The 19470-nt window shown below is 38.7% G+C and overlaps 1 protein-coding gene across 2 annotated transcripts in view; it reads right to left on the reverse strand.

The window, feature by feature from the left end:
- The window catches only part of uif (sushi, von Willebrand factor type A, EGF and pentraxin domain-containing protein uif), a 50515-nt gene that overhangs the window by 26019 nt on the left and 5026 nt on the right, over positions 1-19470 (reverse strand). For both annotated transcript variants that reach the window (XM_033346259.2, XM_033346242.2), the window contains exon 2: positions 3517-3592. In XM_033346259.2, the coding sequence (XP_033202150.1) occupies positions 3517-3588 (72 nt within the window). In that variant the 5' untranslated portion in view covers positions 3589-3592. The remainder of the gene's footprint in view (positions 1-3516; positions 3593-19470) is intronic.

Genomic DNA, 19470 nt, shown 5'->3' on the forward strand with positions numbered 1-19470 from the left:
AATTTTTCGTTATTCCTATAAGTTTCGGCATAGTGCTAAACAAATAAATTGGATAAAGTGGATAAATAAATAAGTAAATAATTAAACATCCTATCGGTATATACACAGACATCTAAAATAGTTTATCTTCTTGTTACCTCTGTAACTTTATCGAACATAAACGCAACATAGAACTAAAATTGCAATCGTAACAGTATTTAAAACCAGGAAATCTCCACAGAATCGTCTCTTATTCACCCAATTCCCATCAATATCGATTCGATCCATCTAACGTCACACGTAACAGTATGGACGCATCCGTATCTACACCGTACAGATTTCTCTAACAGAAAAAAGCAATATTTCACACATACCGAATCTAGTATCTCGCTACAATTCCACTTGACGAATGACGAAACCCGAGGACGTTCGTGCCTGAGAACGTGGGATAAAAGTTTTGAATCGAAGCCGGAAGAGCGCGGGAAATACGAGTTACGACGTCGATTGCATAAAAGGACGAGGATGTCGCGACTATTCTACCATACACGAAGAGGAAAGTTCTTCTTATTTGTTGGATTTCTCAAAGAGGGATATTTCCATATTTACCATATATATTGTAAGTTGACAATTTAAGAGTAAAGAAAGGAGAAAAGCAGAGAAGAAAGGGGTGGAAAATAAGGAAGGGTAGAAAATGACAGGATTTCTCATTTTCCCATGCCTTTGTTTAAATTTTGTTTTGCTTAGAAGAATTAAGGCAACGTGTAGCGTTAAAAACTACTGGATGATATTTCCGAAATCCGAAAGAGTGTATAAGAAGTTTTTGAAAGTTTTTAAAACACAGAAACCTTTAAAAAAAGAAAAAATTACGTTGACTCAGACGGCCTGGTATGCGAACGACGTCAGTAAGAATAGGGTAGCAGATGGAGGGTTTAGAGTCTCGACTTAAAACCTAATCTATTTTTGTTTCTGCTCGAACTAGAATTCGAGCAGAAATTTCTAATTACTAGACGTACTAAACTTTAATCGATTAGATAAACTATACGAACATAGATAAGATACGTCTAACAATTTCTGCAAACTTTAATTAACCCTAAGAAATTGCAATTAATCCGACAGACGCGAAATCTTTTTATAAATATTTTGAAATAGACGCATCTTAAAGCTTGTCGACAAATGGAATAAATTATCGACGTCCCTAGAATTCTTGAGAAATCGAGCCGAGGTAATACGCGAGACCCCTGTATATCTATCCGCAGTAAAAGAAAATAAGGAAAATCTTACAAAGAGAAATTTCTCGTTCTTCTTATGTTTCCTCGTTTCTCTCTTTTTTTTTCTTTTTTATTATTTGTCTAAGGCTACATGCACGTCCTAAGGATATCAGCGACCACCCAGTGAGAAGGCTCGCTGAGACAGAACGTACTTAAACTAAGTAGTACCGAGCGCAATATCTTTCGGAGAATCAAGCGGTTCCTGTATTTTTCTTACGCGAGTCTTTCGTTATTTAAAAGTTGTACGAGTACGCATCGAATGGCGCGGATTCGCAGCAGCGAATGGAGATAGAATAGCATTGTTATTCCACTGGAGAAAGTGAAGGAGGCCAATCTAGCGGAGGATCTGTTGGTTTTGCGCTCATCTTCGCCGGAAAGCGGCACCGTGGTTCGTACGTAGAATACGACCGTGAGTTCTCGCGAGTTTTCTTCGCGTACCAGAATATCAGTGACATAACGGTGTGCTGCATTCCTTCAAGGTGCGACGCGAGGCACTCGTGAGAGGAGAAACGGAGGCCGATGGAATTCCACGCGGCCAGCCAACGATCACTGGTATTCGATGCGTCAACGGATCTTTCCATTTTTTCTTCCTCTCGTTTGTAGAATTTTGACGAAACGTTGCGTTTATTTCGGTGAATTTTATTCCTTTCTCTTTGATTTTCATCTTCATTTCGATCATCTCACGTGTAAAACTTTCTTCGACGAATAACGATCGAATTTATCGTCTCGAGCAACGAGACGATAAAAGATAATAATACAGCGATGCTCGCAGGTAGATACTAGGACACTTTGATCGATCTGCGTGGTGTTAAAAAACACGAACTAACGAGCTAATAATCGCAGACAATGAATACTTGCTATTTCCATTTAGAATCGACTGATGTGTACATACGCTATGAAATATAAAGCGATTATTTAGAATATCATCGTTGATATGTCAAAGTTAAAAGCGTTTAGTAGTTTTCGATATCAATTCGGAAAAATCTTCTCGATCTTATCCGCACCTTCGTAATTAAACGAGCTGAAGATACCGAATTTCTCGACTAACAAAATTCTACCATATCCGACGCTTAGAGATATCGATCTTTTCTATTTTTATTTACTTTCAAAAGAACAGCTGCGATAAAAAATAAAACTCGTAATTGTTCGAAAGAAAAGGATACTTCGTTAACGCGGAGTACGAGATCCGTTCGATAGAATTGAAAAATTAGCGCGAAAATCAGTTATCTCACGCAGTTGGAAATACACGAAACGTTTTCCTGACGCGTTGACGCTTCCTATACTCAAAATGTTGCAACTGCGCACAGTTGGTAACATTGTTTGCGCTTCGGATAGGGCACACGCGTGTACACGCGGCCTGAAATTCACTTTCACCTCGCACACACACTCCACATTCAGGTGCCGAGCAAACGGCCAGCCAACGATGCCAACTCCTGTGGGGCTCGACATGCCAATTACTTCATAATCCTCGGCTCGATTTCTCAAGAATTCTACGCGAGTCGTTGTATAGCGAAACGAGGATCCTCGATGCCCTGCTGGCACACCAAGATGCCACGTTCAAACCGACAAATCTCCATTTAATCCTCGCGTGACGCCCTCGCGTTTGCGCGTGAATGAACGGCTCGAAGATTATACCTTAGACGTATCACTTTCCGAGTAACTTTTATATTACAAACTGAAAATATCGGTGGATATTGTTTTACGATAAGACCATAATTTAGCTTTTAATTTATTACGTTCTTCGATTTGAACGTTTTCTTCGAGAAACGACAGGTCTTTCTTTTTTTTAGAACGCGGAACTACAACCGCAATGTGCAAAAATCAAAGTGGTTCTTACTTTGATCAAAGATGATCGATTTCAAACGTCATACGTTTAATTCGAATCTTTCATCTCGAACACGTCGTATACGAGGAATTTTATTTGACGGGAAAATTTCAAAAATTTAAACGATTTACGAAACGATGTTCTCGATAATTTTGAAGATACTTTTAGAATTTGATATTCGCGATGGGTACTACGATGTATCCGATAAATGAAATTTCCCTCTCGTTAAATGTATAAGCGTATCGTAGTAAGGTAAATTGACAAGAACGAGATAGGCGATGAATTAAATTGTTAAAAATCACGTTGTGACTTCTCGACCCGATTTCGATCGCTCCATTATATTCACTTCGCACGACGGAATATGTTTATACGTAAGTAAGTGTGAAACAATGTAGACCGCGATGTCATCGAAAAGCCATAGCGGAATAATAATCGAGCGCTCACCTGAGACTCCGTTAGCTGAAGATGGCACAAGAGGACGGCGACCCACACGGCCGCCAATTCTCTTATCAGCATATTCCTGTAACAGAGAAGAAAAGAGTCTCGTTTGAACAAGCTGTTCATTAGCATCGACCGTTCATTAACATCGGGGAAAGAGAAGACGAGGGAGATGTGTTTGAGCAGTAACATGACTCGAGGACTATACGCAGACCTTGACACTTTCCAAATACAGTATTTGTATTTAAACGAGGTTGATGTCTTCGTGACACAAAAACTTTATTATAATTAGAAACTATTATGTAAATTTCTTCGTCTAAAAAACATATGGTAGAGTCTCCTGAGAATAATTAGAGAAAGTGAAACTAGTTTAATTAAATGCTCGCAAAAAGGTAATTTAACCTAGCAACAGAAATGTTCAGTCTCGACCAACAGTCAATGAAATAATTTTTCTGCCGTGGATGTCTCTAATAATTCGAATTATCGATACTTAATTTTAGAATCTATCGTTTTACTTGATCTTCTGCATTTTACGTGGCGTAATAATCTTATAGAGCGGCGAATAAAACAGACCATGCTTTGGAACGAAGTATCCCGGCTTAAAAATATCGTTTGAGAGCGAAAGATCAGGTATAAGGATGAAACGAAACTGGTCAGTGTTAAATATTTAAATACAGAGTTCAGCGAGGCTCGTCGTTCGCCTACGGAATATGCGGCACATAAAGTCGCTCTATGTATAGGATGTACGCCGGTTCCCATAAAATTCCTTACGGTTTCTGCGGCTGAATTGTGGCACAGCAGTAGCATAGCCTGCCGCGTAATCGAGAAACGTGATAAATCTCCGCAGACATCGGATTATTATTTAATGACGTTTCATTTTGCCGGTCATCCTTGGATTCGAACGGGGTTAACGTCGTGTAGTCTGACGATAAGTTCGAGTAAATGGCCCTAGTATCGAACCAGTCTTCTTTAAGAAGTCGACAAAAAGAATCAACGAAACGTCGGTTCTAGAGAACGATGACTACACCAGATTCCTGGTGAATCAAATAAACGAACACGATCATTCGATGAAATAAGAGTACTAAAGTAACGAAGAGGAAGACAGGGTAGAGAATTCAAAGTAATCACATCGAAGGTTTTATCATCGACCCAAAAATCCCCACCGAAATAATTCCACAGAGCGATAACTCTGTCAGATCGCCGCCGAATGCAAACGAACGAACGAACGAACGAAGCGCAGCAGGAGGCCAACGACTTGGATTTCTCCGTTGAATCCGCCACGTGAACGGGTGCGTTTGTCGCGAAGGAAGACACACGCTCCTCGGTGAATCCCCTTGGGAACCGTTATACCGCCACCGATAATCGACAGAGTCGCGGAGAGGTGAAGGTGGCAGCGTTTGACTCGGCTCGCTCGAGTCCGGCCAGATTTCCCGCAAGCGTAATCGTAATCTCGTGGCGTGGCCAGCCTAGACGATGCAGACTTCCTGTCGATTGCAGGTAACGGGTCTTCCGGCCCGGTCGACCGATCACAGCGTTCGTTCAGAGCCTACACAATCGCAGAAATATTCGTACGCTTCGAATGGCTGAACGCGATTGACACTTTTCTACGTTAGAAATTGCAAAATTGTCATCCATGCTGACGTATGTTGGAATAATTAAGCTTGGCTAATATTCCGTACTAATATTATCGTATTATATTCGCTATTGTTATATTTACACTATATATATGTATATACTTATATATGTGCATATGTAAAACGAGCAACGTTAAAACGCCGAGTCAATCGAGGAATTCTAATAGAATAAATATATTTGACGCGCGAGAATCGACGATTAGAGGAACGACCTAATTACGCGCTTGAAGAGTGGGAATCGAGGTAGCAGCTGGTTCCTTTCGCAATGGGTACCGTTACCGTTATCGAGTGCTCTCTGCCATTGCATTGTCCGCTTCTCTTTGATTAATTCCTTTGAGACGGACGTTGATGTTCTCCGGAGTCGTATTTTTTCACTGGATCGACGCGAAGTGTTTGTTTCTTGGGTTTAAGATCGGATATAGGGTTTCGTTATCTCATACAGCGGCTACGAAAGATATTTACACCCCATTGTGTTTATTTTATATTAATTACTACGAAATGAAATTTTGTTCCGCATCAAATATACAAAATTTCCCAAATAAAGAAATTACTTGCTCACACGTAGAAAGTTACCGAATAAAGAAACGACTGTGTCCGAAAGAAACGAAGAACACTTCTTAAATTATTATGCTCGTGTATACACTACACACACCCAACTAGAAACTCTCAAAAATTCGTGAAAGCACGTTAATTTGCCTTCGTCGCTGTCTTTTCTATTTGCCTACAGTATTAATGCTCTCATCCTCCCATCCAAAATTCTCATCCTCTAAATTGACAATAAAACGCCTCCCAAGAAGAGAAGAATTCTTCGTCGATCTCCAAGTATTTAGCATGGCGAATATTGGGAAGAAAAGAAGAAAGTAGACTGTAAACTCACTTTTACTTGAAGCCAAACCGAAAAAAGGAAACTAGGAAATAGTCGTCGAGAAGGAGTTAATTAGTAGCTCGTTGAAAAACATTTTGTCCTCTTACTTGAAGCGAGTCGTTAACACGTACGACTGACATAGTAAACTAAAATTAATACGAACCATTAAAACTAACTAAACATATCCCTTAGACGTCATTGCAAATCAGATCGTAGATCGCAGATCGTGGATTTGTTTCTTACAATTTTATGATCCATCGAATGGGATAATAATCGGATAATATGTAATTTGCAAAAGCGCTAATATCCGAACTTTATAAATACCGACATTGGTACTTATTGCACCGAGTCACGGATATACGATCTAATTGAGTTTTACTACGATTTAATATCGCCAATTAAGGCTCTTATCAAACACTTTATCGGCGAAAGTTTTGAGAACGGCGTGTTACACAAGTTGCTCGGTCTCGAGGTAGCTCGAAGAGCAACAGGAGCGCCAATTGCACGTGCACCGCGCACGCACGCACTGTTCGCGCGACGAGTTGCGGCTAATTGCAGACCCACGGCTGACGTAACTGCCCGCGAGCTCGTGGGAAGCGAGTCGCACACCTACGAGCTCGTGAAAACCCACCGGGTGGTTCGCGAAAGTTTATTATTTTGTCGGCAGCAGTTCATCGCTGCGCTGTAGATGCGCTTTTATGCAACGCCCCATTGTTCGTCACGATGATTGCGCCGAAGAAACGCCTAATAGGACGACCATAGTTGTCTGCGACGGTATGTGTTAATCCTGCGGGTTTCTAGAACGAAGTGAGTTAGATTCGGTGCAACAGTTAGATTTTCTGCTCTTTCAAGTTGCGGGCGATTATGGCTTCTTTGAGAATCATCGGAAGATAGTTTCGCAATTGAAAATCGTGCTGTGTATCGGCTAAGAAGATACGAATTCGAACGTAACGTTTAATCCTCGATACAATTACCTAGCTTACACGACCTGATAGAAAATACCACGCAAAATGTTTTGCCAGAGGAACTCAAATCGCGGAGGGTGAACGGAAGGTTGTTTCGAAACAAACTCGAAGCTCGGTATGTCGATGTTGATCGTGGTAGATACAGCGACCCGAAAAATTGATCGCTCGTTCTCGGATTTTAAACGAAGTCATCTCTACAACGAGACAAACGAACGAGGATAGGAACGCTCGAATCATCGATCGTATCATTTATCGCACCTTTCGCGTCAAGCTGACCTAAAAATGAGAAATGTAAACGGCCCCGAAACTGAAGGGAAACCTGATACGCAGCAGACTAAATCACCGTCATTTTTCCAACAGCATCTGTTGATTTATACCGGTAACGCGTTAATAGGAGATAGGCGGCTTGGCATGCGATCAATTTTTCGAATCACTCTACATGCTGCTCTTGATAAGGGTGTTGATAAGAGGTGGCTCGTAGAAAGTCTCGCGAAAGCAAGTTGATTCAGTGCATAATTCGACAGGTTGAACTCGACGGGTAAAGCACAGGTAAAGTGTACGATGATGCAACAGAAGTTTGAATGGTAAATGATGCAAGAGCGAGAAGAATGAGTATGAGAAGAACCTGAAAACGCCGAAACTTAACTATCGCTAATTATGAGCACGAAAGGATTTTAACGTACGTATGATAAGGAGAAAATACCTTGGTTTAATTCTTTATTAAAATCATCACAAAATCTCTGTCACTTGTTTTATCGATTCAAAATGATATTAAAAAGATCATCGTGATAACTAAAGAATATATGCGACGACAACCATCCCACGCCAATAGAAACGATAATAAAAATGTTCTTTCGAAGATTTTTACGCAAGCGTGACATTTGAATGCTTTTGATTCATAAGAAAAAAAAAACGTAGACGTATAGAGACATTTAGTGTAATTAGCATTGTTCGTGGAAAATTTAGAGATATCTCTTGGATGCACTTGCTAAGAAATTGTAGTTTTTAGAGTAGAAAAAGAGAATACTATAGACGCGTGTTGCAAGTTGCCTTCACGCAGCAATTAGAGTATATCAAATTAGGAAGGCGTTCCTCTTCGCGTTGTTGCTACGGGGTATTTGCGTTTCTTTCAGCACGAAGCCCTCGATTTACAATGCAGCTCGTTCAATCTTTATCAACTTGCACGAAAGTTATTGAAACCATAAATCAAATAGCAAAAGGTAGTTTGGTCTCTGTGTTTGTTTGAGGCTCGGCTGAACGACAATTTTATAAACTAGACAGATTCCTTGACTAAATTATAAATCTGGTAAAAAATTCTGAATCTGAAAAAAGAGAAGGTAGTATAAATATAATTAGACAGAAGAAAGTTTAAAATCGTTAAACTGCATGAATTAGTTACTTTTGCGCTAAACATTTGTATCGCATTGGTAGCAGTCATCTATTCCGGGGTATATATTACATTTTCTTCTTGTCAAATATAATTTCATCTTATGATGTTATGACACTTCTTTTTTCTTGCGTTATAAATTTCCTATTTTTCCGTTCATTTAAAAAATGTCAGAAATTTTATTTTATCGTTTAACCGCTTCGCAACTATGGACCAGATATCTCGCGACACGACATTGTTCGTGCGTCTATCTTCCTGTAATTACAACTCTCGCCCTAATAAACATACGCGCGGTATATCTCGTCCGTGATATCGTACGAGCAACATCGCGTCGCGAGATATCTCGTCTCTGATAACGGAGCGAAGAATATTCCAACAACGAAACACTTTGGCTCGGGGCTCGTTAAAACGGATTAGAACAACGTAAAGAAGTGCCCAGGGCAAAACAGACAAATGGAGGGAAATCGCGATATGTGGCTGTAGGTCAATACTAGAAAGTATCCGAATTTCCTGGTTTACCAGCACGAAACGGCGCGTGTAAAAAGCGAGCAACCGCTGCCAGACACGATTCCACCAGCCTTTGGCGTGAAACCACGCACGATTTCGTGCAAGTCGTTATTTCCTTGGATCGCATAATACGATTTATAAGTCCACCCAACACCATGTAAGATACTAATAAAATAACACTTTATTGGAAACTAGAACAGGTGTTAGAAGGATGAGCGCCATTTTGGTGATAATTTGGTCCATAAAATCGATAAGGTCTAAGTACGATTGCTCGTTTTAGGAATTGAAAAAATAATTCATTCTTGAATTATGGTAGGAAATTTTCGAAAATACAGTTTTCTGGGAATTAAGGCATTGTATGTATAATTTTTAAGTAGCCTTTATAGTTTTGGTAAATATAAATTTATAATTAAAGATAAGAGCATTTTGCTGGTGTTAAAACTAAAGAAACGTGGAACATAAAGAAAATGATGAAAACCAGCGAAACAAATTGGCATATATTTGGATAATTTAGTGTCGTGAAATACGCAACACTACAAATCCGACAAGAAGCAACTGAAAAGTCAATACTCAAAGAAGTATACACCTGATACTCTTTTTACACTTTACAAGTTCTTACACGATTCACGTTTGCACGGTCTTTTTTACACGGATTTTAACACGTGTTAAACCAACTATAGGTACTTCTGGTCTTGTAAAAATTAATAATAGCGAAAAAATGAGTGACAGCGTGTAAAACGAGTCTGAGAACTGTAATCGAAAAGTCGATACTCAAGATCACGAAGATTTTATTCACCGATTATCGCCAAAGTATCTCGAGGAAACTAATTCCTTTGCATAGTTACCCAGCTCGTCGATCTAAGTACCGTTCTAGAAAATCTTTCGCTTATTCGGCCGAGATTGCCGTTCATTAGAGTAAAACGTCGAGACGATAGTTCTCGATGCGTTTACCGATCGAAAGGCACTCGTATCTACATCCTGCGGGGAACTTATCTCTCCACGTTCGCCGACACCATGCCAAATAACGGTTTCGACGTAACCAGGAAGTGGTGGTAAAACGGTAATTACGATGATACTGGAAACATACTTTCTAACTGGACCCCCGGCGATATAGTTTTAACAGCTGTTACATCGGCATAAATTAGCCGGGCTTGAAGTTTGCATTTGCAGCTGTGCATCGTATTTAATCGGTTCAGAAAATCAAAGTATCGTGTACTCATTTTTGTCCAATTTTTGTTCAATTGCTCGCGCAGTTCCCTGTGATTTTGCAACGTGACCGATCTTATTTCGATACGTATCTTATATTTCGAGTGATAATTTCATGGCAAATAGAACAGGCTATTATTAGCGATACAGACGGGTTTGTAAATGTAAGGTTTTCTTTAAATTGGTTATGAAAAAAATCGTGAGTATATGGCAGTGGTTTAAACAAGGAAATCGGTTATTGTTATCGGAGGTAACTTTGTTGCATAATTTCCTTTCTATGCAGTTATTTCTTTATAGGATATCCATTACTAAAATAACCATTATCTCTACAATTTCTTATACTCTCAATCTATTATAACGATTTACCTAAAATCTATCTTGAAAATCATAATGAAGGATCTTAAATTATGTTAAATTTCTTCCTTATAGAAAATAAAATTTCAAAAATCTTCTGAAAAAAATGTTAACTCTAACGGGCCTCTAACGTGTGATCGAAATACCTTTTCTACAAAATCTATATCTGTATGTCTATAAAATCGATGAAAAGGACTTTTAAGTCAAAAACGTTTAGTGGAAGAAGATTTCCAAGTTAAAAGTCTTCTTATGTTTCTAACCTTGTCTGTTAAAGTATTTAAAACGCATAGTTGACATAAAAATGTCGTCGAACTCTACGAACACGGCTATCACGAGACGCAGTACCGGTTGGTATTGTTCAGCGACCACTTCCGCCGCCTTAGATGGACTTTCGTCGCGACTTCCGCCCCTGAACGAAATTGGTAATCGATACCAGAAGGTTTCGCGATTCGAAGCACGAAGACGCTGACCTTCGCAGCAGGTTTTACGTAACCTCTTACGGATAATGCTAGATATTCCTGCGAACTCCTAATTGAATTATTTATAGAACGACGTTGGATGTTGTCAATCTGCATTCAGCTCTAAGTACAAGACTCGTTTGGATTCCTTTACCTCTTCGCGATTCTTTTTCTTTCAACCATTATCCTGCTTTACTTTCAAACGACGATATTATTTGTTTTATACTTCTGACTGACAGACTGTTCGAATAATTGTTGCATCTAAGGAAGAGTATCGTTTTCCTTGTCCTTTCGTTTAATCGTTCTTCTGCATCGAAGCATCGGATAATAATTCATTAACGATGGAAAAGTAAATTTTTAGTCAAACAGAAACACCGTTCTAATTATTTTTTCTTCTAACAATCTCTAATATCATAACGGGCATCTATCTTTCCCAGTAGATACTCTTTCTTATTTTCCCTAATATGTAACTGCTAGCTTTCGCAATTCTACAAATTTTTACGCGCAAAGTAGGGAACAGAATGTATTAGAGATACATAACATAAAATGAAACAATTCACTTGCATTCATAGTAGTCTTTTATTTTCCTTCGTTTCCTCTAATAATTTTCTCTCCGATAATTATAGAAATTTTCCATACATAAAGAAGAAAATACGTCTTAATAAACATACAATGAAACATTTCGCTGCAACTATATCTGTTCTACTACACTGACAATTTTAAATATTCTGCCATTATTCGAACTTTTTCCTTTCTTCTTGCTTCTTTTATCTACCTTTCCTCGCAACCAATTGCACTCCTATCGTTATATAAATAATTTCTTTTCTCCGGACCAGTAATCGCGCAGTTCTTGCTTTGCGTCGCTCGAACGACGTTAACGTATTAACGTTAAACGCATCGAATGCATTTAAACGCCGTAGAAACTCCAAGCTGTTAGGAAGTGAATTTAGCGTCCCGTTCGTACAACGGTGAATGGGTTTTAATTTCATTCTCCCATGGGTGAACGAGCAACCGACAAAAGGAAGACATTCGTTCACTTTCGTTGCGGATATTGGCGAACTTGATCAACGTCCGCTTGCGTATCGATATCGTAGCTTACCGCGGATTACATCAAATAACGTCTACGTGGATAATATCCAGTAACGTTATTTCTACGTACAATTATCATTCTAACGTGTTCTCTAAACTTTCACTGTACGCAAGTTCTTTGTTTTTTAATGGAAAAATTAATTTCTTGATGTTTTCTTCGCGCGGGGATTCTATACTTACATTTATTTTGGTCGGTGAAAATTCTCGTTCAAGTACTAAACTGATTCACTGTGCACACCATATAGGTACGTCATACGCGTATTTCGAACTGCCTCTTATGAACACAGAATATATTAGACGCGTTAAACTTCTAGTTTTATGTTAATCCTAATATTCTATAAATATTAAATATCGTTATATCGATTCATTGTTTATCATGGACTAGTTATAGAATTACTAATACAAAACATACTGCGTACTGCGTACGCCTATTTACGTTAATCCCAATACCTGCAATTATCGGCACGTTAATCCTGATTAGTCCACAGACTAATTAATATTTTACGAAACAAACCGAGCGATCTGAAAACGACCTACTAATTCATCTATAAATCTTTAAAAACATACATCAATCTTCTCAGATTTCTCATTCCACGACGATTCCATATGTTGATCTAAATTATTATTAAGAACGTATTAGTAATATTAAATTCCGCGAAAAAAGCAGAGATCGCAGAACGTCTCGCTAATTTGTCTGCGATCTATAAAAAAAATCCCCTCAGCGACTTACAGCGATGTTAAAGACGTACTAAAATTATATCCTACGATAAAAGTGGAAAGATTCCGGAACAATTGATCTTTAAATTACAAATCTCTGAAAAAGTCGTAGAAAAATGACTTGATCGGTCTAAATCGGAAATCTAATATCGAAAACGTATCGATATTAAATCCTATAATAAATAACCTACTAATCCCATACGCTATGAATTCCCAAAGACCTACATAAATATTCCAACACATTTCATCCTATAACAGAGCATACACCGTACACTGTTATAATTAAAACACGTAATTGTGAGAGAGCACTCTTGTTTCAGAGAGCGCATTGCCTCGTAATATGCAAATGGAAACTGCCATCAGTCGGCCATTTGTACAGTTCATTGTGAGTCGTTCGCGGTTCTTTGGATGAATGGGCCGACACGTGACCTAATTACCTTACGCGTTATTACCATGTGCACCATAAACGAAGCACGCGTGTCCTTTCGTGGATCACCAGCAAGATCCTTCTCGCGTCAGAGGATGTGATCTAATTTCCGGTCATCATCGATGCGCTCGTGATCGCGTTGTCCGACTTGTTACGTCCCACGGCTAACGGGAATACGGTCGACTGGCATGATTAATAAAAACGCGCTCGCGCGCGCCAGCGTTTAATAATACATCGCGAGGCTAACGTTCGCGCAATTAGAATACCATCGTCTTTTATCAACGGCTAGCGGAAACTAGAGCCGATGTACGACCATGTTCGCAGTTGTTCGATTTCACAATGAGTTTCAGCGTTCTTTAGACTTACAGCTAGTTGGAACGTTGTTGGACGCAGCGGTTCACCAAAGTCTTTGGTCTCTTATCGTAGATGACTCGTTTCATTTAGAAAAAGCGTTTCGAACGAAACTTGATTTGCCTCGGGGTGGACATCTTGCGACGGTGACAGTTCTTATATACTCGATGGCTTCGAGATTTCAAGGATTTTCTTTGCCCTTTTTAAACGGAACTATACATTTTTCTATATACCAGTCGATGTATTTCCTAATTCTGTAGAAAATAACTCGATTCGTATACTATTTACCATAGCAAACGCACGAACCGAGATTATATTCGTTCTTCCAAATAACAAACGATAATATAATAACAAACAATGATATAATATAATCTCGAACAATAGACGAACGCCTTAAAAAGGAACATGCTTAATACATTCGTAAATAAGCTTTTCACTAATAATTCAAAATTCAGCGAACGAAGACACCATGACAATCTGACGGATGAACAGGAAGTGAGAAGTCAAAACCGAGCATCGATTGCGAATTCAAGGAGCAACGTCGCCGTATTCATTGGTTGGTTGGTCGAAATTGCTTTTAACAAGAAAGTTTCGCGTGAGCGGCGAGGGTAACGCGAAATTAAACGCACGCACGTAAAAACAGCCGGCTTCGTTGTGTGCAACGCGCGTATAGCGAAGATAGGGTTAAGAAGAGGGCCCCCTCGTAACAAAGCCGGCTCTCCAACTTCCTTCAGCCGTGTTATTCCCACAAGAAAACCTGAAACCTACACCTACTACGAAAAGCTGAATCCTTGCGGTGCGCTCAACGTCCGACGCGTGCAAATTTCTTTTTTAAACGGAACGTTGTACTGTAATTCGCGGCATACATCGTGCGCATCTTGATTTAATAAAATGGTATAGAACGATTCATTTGGAAATCGAAGACTATGGTAAAAACGAAAAACTACGGTACCTTTTGCAATGGAAGATCAACGGATCGACCAATCTTCTTTTTCTTACGATTTATTTCAAGATAGCGTCGTTCAAATCTTCTCTATCCGAAGCTTTGTTTCATGAAATCCTTAGAACGATTTATCGTGTCTCTTTCTTAATGCAAATATTTCTTTTTCCTAAAGTTGATTTCATAAAACCTTCGTTTCAATATCAAAGATAATTTTGATACTATTATTTATGTGTCTTTTCCACGACTCGACAATTATTCCTTTAAACTTCGTTTAATAGGATTCTTAGCTCTGCAAAAATTCTCGAATGCGATTTCAATCTTTTCCGTAACTCGAATTATTTCAGAATAATTTCATATCGAGGAATAATTTCAGATCGTAGCTTCTGCAAAAATTGTTCCCAAAACTCGAGAATTCTCTTTCCTAAAATCATCGCCGTAGAATTTCAGCTTCCCAAAAAACTTTCAAACCTTAAACTGTCTACGTACGATTCCTCGACCGAACTCGTCACACCAATTCCCAATGCAAAGTAACTACCGACGATGAGGAGAGAGAATCGAGAGGCCAGAATCGAGCGAGCAAAGACGCAACGTTCTTCGAGCCTCTTTCGTCATCCAGAGGCAAGAATTATTGAGCAAGCGCATTCCTAGTTCCTCCAGCCTTCTAACTTAGAACCTATCCAGCAACGACAGACCAGCAACAGGTGAATTTCCCACTCGGTTATATCGAAACCAGATGTCGACACGTGTTTAATTCGATCCTCTCGTATTCTCGAAGAATTGCATAGTTAAGTAGATCGCGTAGTTAGTAGAAGACGATTCGATGGTGGTCAGATTAATTCTCGCTGAATTCCACAGCGTAATTATCGACTCTAGCAACGTTCTCTACCGGTTGCCCGGTTTTGCTTTTGCTACGTACATATGCGCGTCGGCTGGCTCTACCGTTAACGTCGTTAATATTCAACTCATTAGTACGATGAGCTCTGCGAGCGCGATTATTGTCGAGTTAGTAACGAACGAGGAGCGACGATCATCGCGAGGGACACCATTAGATATTTTTATGTATGTATTATACGCAACAGAGATAACTGTTACGATTGAAGCGTATTTTTATGCATTTATGGGAAAGCTGAAAGTGAAAAAGCGTGCCTAATAATAAGGAGAATAAAGGTACACGTAAAATGTACATAATAAGCAAGAATATTGAAAATACCCAAAGTATAATGCTCTGTATAATGCGTAACAGAGTAAACCATTTTTCCCAGGATCCATTTTTTTAATTATATTCATATAGATGTATGTTTTCGATCTAATCGCGATTATATCGTTGGCAGAATTCGAAACCGATCTGGAAACGTATATAAAAACCACGAGACATTTGCCATAAACATATAGTCGCATTAGATTTTCGATCGCAACGTGTGTTATACGACACATACGATATATACCGTAGCTACGAAAGGTAATTGCACGTCGTTCTATTCATTACGAAGTTTACATGCTAATTAGTCAAATTTAAGTATTATAGGTTAAATTTGATACTTTCGTATAACTATGAAAATGAAAGAATGTAGAAGCTGACAAGAAAAAGAACGGTTTATTGGAAAATAAGGGTTAATGCAAATACTTCCTGTTGCCACTATACGCGAAAGCATTTTACGATATAAATGTTCCTGATCGACCGTATATCATGGAAAAGACCTTGCAGCGATATTTTATACACGAAGCATCAAGGTTAGTGGTTATTATGATTCGAGAATAGATAACGTCACGTTGCTGGTCGCAGCAACGAGCACGTTCGTCGTAACAGGGAAATTTGTTTACTGCTCGTTTAAAATGTCGAGAAGACACGTATAAATGTATAATAAACGTATAAGAGGAACGCCTTAGTGAATGCCAAGCGTATTGTACGGGGTGTGTCGGTGTTGTGCCGCGATGCGGTCTGACCACATTGCAATATTATCTTGCAATGATATTTCGTAACTCTGGCTTTTGAGTTTCCGTTTCTAACGTGGTTCGAGCGAAACTTTTCTCTCTGAATACCCGTTTTCCTTGATAATTACGTGAAACCATTCGTAACCAAGGCATAAGGTAATTTAATTCGTTTCAGCCAAACGCGTGTTCCATGCTTTTACGATTAAACATCGTGTTCGGTCGAATTTGTGGCGTTTCCGTGGAATTTATCAGGTTCAAATTTTTCTTCGTCGTTAATTCTAAAGCTTGTTATTACACCATGAGTTTGGATTTTATTTTCTTATATCTCAATGTGATTTGATTATTTTCAATTTCCATCGCGGTCCCCAAAGAAAATTTGACAACAACGAAGCAAAGTGCACGAAAAGTTCGTCTAACAGAACAGGCAATCGATTTCGCCGATTTCTTGCCAATCGACCGACATACTTGAAATATCCGGGATACGGCTTTCTTGTCGGTTCACGGAGCGGACACGGCTCGCGAATTTACGACACTGTGCTCAGTGTGCGGTGCAGTTAGTCCTGATAGATAGCCTGAATAGCGCTTCGGTAGCGCGCAGGGCGTGGTCATAGTTGCTTGGTTCCATGGAACAGCTATATCCACGTTCCACCGTGTTGGAAAATGTTTAACGATCGGCCGCAAAATCGTTGCAACGAGAAAGCAACGTTGATATCGCGTGGTGGCAGGTACTTGGATTTTTGGCTTTCTTCTTTTCTCTCGCCACTAAATACCTACATACCAGTGGGACTTAACTTTTTGGTTGTGAGATATTTGAGAGTATCGTTCGATAAGTACATACGTACGAAGTAGTTCGCGAAAGTATTTGAATATTCGTGGAAACTTTTTGCGAATACGTCATCCGTGTGTTTTATGTAAAATGCTTTTTAAATTCCATTTAAACGATTATCGCGATCTCGTCGGTCAGATTTGAAACGAATTCGAGAAGTTGCAAGATATTTGTTAGAAGCATACCTACACTCTGTTAAGATTACCAGAGTATTTGATTAATTATTTGCTCATCGTATTTATTCATTGCACACGTCGTATACTAAACCACAGTTTGTATGCGACCATCTCTAACTCTGCATGGTAAGTGAGCAAGTAATTTAGCGAATAGTTCTATGGGACATAATATTTTACGAGTATAGTGAACGTGAAGATGTAACGCAGGAATTTTTTTTATTTTATATTCTACGGCGAATGGTCCACATTCGGCTAGAATTCATCCATTTGAAATCATTATGCAATATATAGGTACTTTGAAGAGAAACTTATCCGAATAGAGATTTAAATTCGTTGGTTGCAACGAAGATAAAAATGTATGATATGCTGCCTGGAAGATATCTTGATGTCTTGTAACCCTGAGATCTTCGATATCTTTCACTCGTAAAAACGTCATTGTTAAAATATTACAGCTTCTGTACTGTGTACACGTAACTTTTATAAAGAATTTTTTAAAGATTACTCCGTTCTCGTTACCTTTTCAGAAGCCAGATTATCTCGGTTAACACGTTGACCTTCGCGCCAATTCCATGTACGTAGTTCTCTATTTTCCTACGAAAGCTGCGATAGATTAAAATATACCACAGCATAAGATTTCATTTCACCAAAATATTATATTATATTTCCATACTTTTGTTTTTAACCGTGTTATCTAGGTCGTTCGCATTGTCCGCAACTTTTTAGTCCACGAAATTTATCTTCCTTTTATTGTATTTATTTTCGTTATAAAAAATTTAACGACTTGGGTCACTGACGATCCAAGTCGTAGCAGTCAACGTGTTAAAGAATCGAGAAACATAATCGGGCGAGAAGCTGCCATCGAGTACGACGAAACGTCGTCCTGGAACGCGATTCGAAATTTGTTACGCGATTGGAATGTCTTAGGACGATGGTACCTGTCAGAAGATAACGGTACCTTAACCAAGTTACGCCTCGGTTCGCGTAAATTTGTTGTTTAAGTCACGATCCGCGCGTTACAGACCGAATTTTGTCGCGTTCTAGTTAGATTCGATTATATCTTCTTCTACCGTGCATCCTGCTAACCATCGTGGGAAGATGAAGTTGCTACTGGAATTTAACGCAGGACGTTCAAGTACCTACGTTTGTTTTATTTTATTTTACCTGAATTTAGTTTAATTTAACTTCAATTTACTTTATTTTATTTCATTCTAAGTGGAATCTTGATTATTATTATTGGTCTCAGCACAGTTTATTATCATTATTATTATTATCTATTTTATTTAAATTCACATCTACTACCACGTTCAATGGTACGTTGATCTCGATTAAAGTTAGCAAATAGCGACCGAGATTGAAACGCTCCATATAATTTTACGATTATTGCGTGGAATGTGTAAATAAATTTGAATCGTAGAAAAATTGCTAAGATAGAGACACGGTAATGTACTCTTCGATGGAATTATTTTGTTTAGTTGCATCTTGCAGCGTTGCAAACGTGCTTAGGTTAAATAAATTCCTTCGGTGAAGGGGTTCAGATCTCCAGTATATTTCGAACTTAATCCAAGTAGGTTTATTAGCATTATATTATCAAAATCCTGTTACATATGTCGTCACAAAGATGATCGCAAAATAATTTATATACCTGTAGTATCAAATTAAACCTTAGTAGTAGATCGAAACTAATTTTTCTTATAAATACGACACGCTTTTTCTGAATTCTATGTCGTAAATGTAACTCGATATCGCAAAAAAGGGATTTAATGTGTTCGATCTAAATCGCTAATAGAAAAGAACATCTTTATCTATAAGTCAACGTGAAATTCTGTTCTATTATACATCTTTCTTAAAATTCACGCATGTAAAGAATAATCTAAAGAATAGTCGGGTCAATTACGCAGCGTAAAGGTTGTCGATCTTAATTTCTCCTACATGAATCCTCCGGATCTAAAAATCTAAACGTTAATCTCCGTTAATCTCCGAACAAACAGTTTCATTCTCCTACTTCTATATTTTTTTTCCTCCGTTCGATAATAAAATCAAACGCTTCAATAGCCGCGTTATTCCGTACCTAATTACAAGAAAAACAAATCCCAATTATCTATAATTACCGCGACCGATTCCTT

Source organism: Bombus vancouverensis, chromosome 13 (genome assembly GCF_051014615.1).
Source record: "Bombus vancouverensis nearcticus chromosome 13, iyBomVanc1_principal, whole genome shotgun sequence".
In the NCBI taxonomy this organism is placed as follows: domain Eukaryota; kingdom Metazoa; phylum Arthropoda; class Insecta; order Hymenoptera; family Apidae; genus Bombus; species Bombus vancouverensis.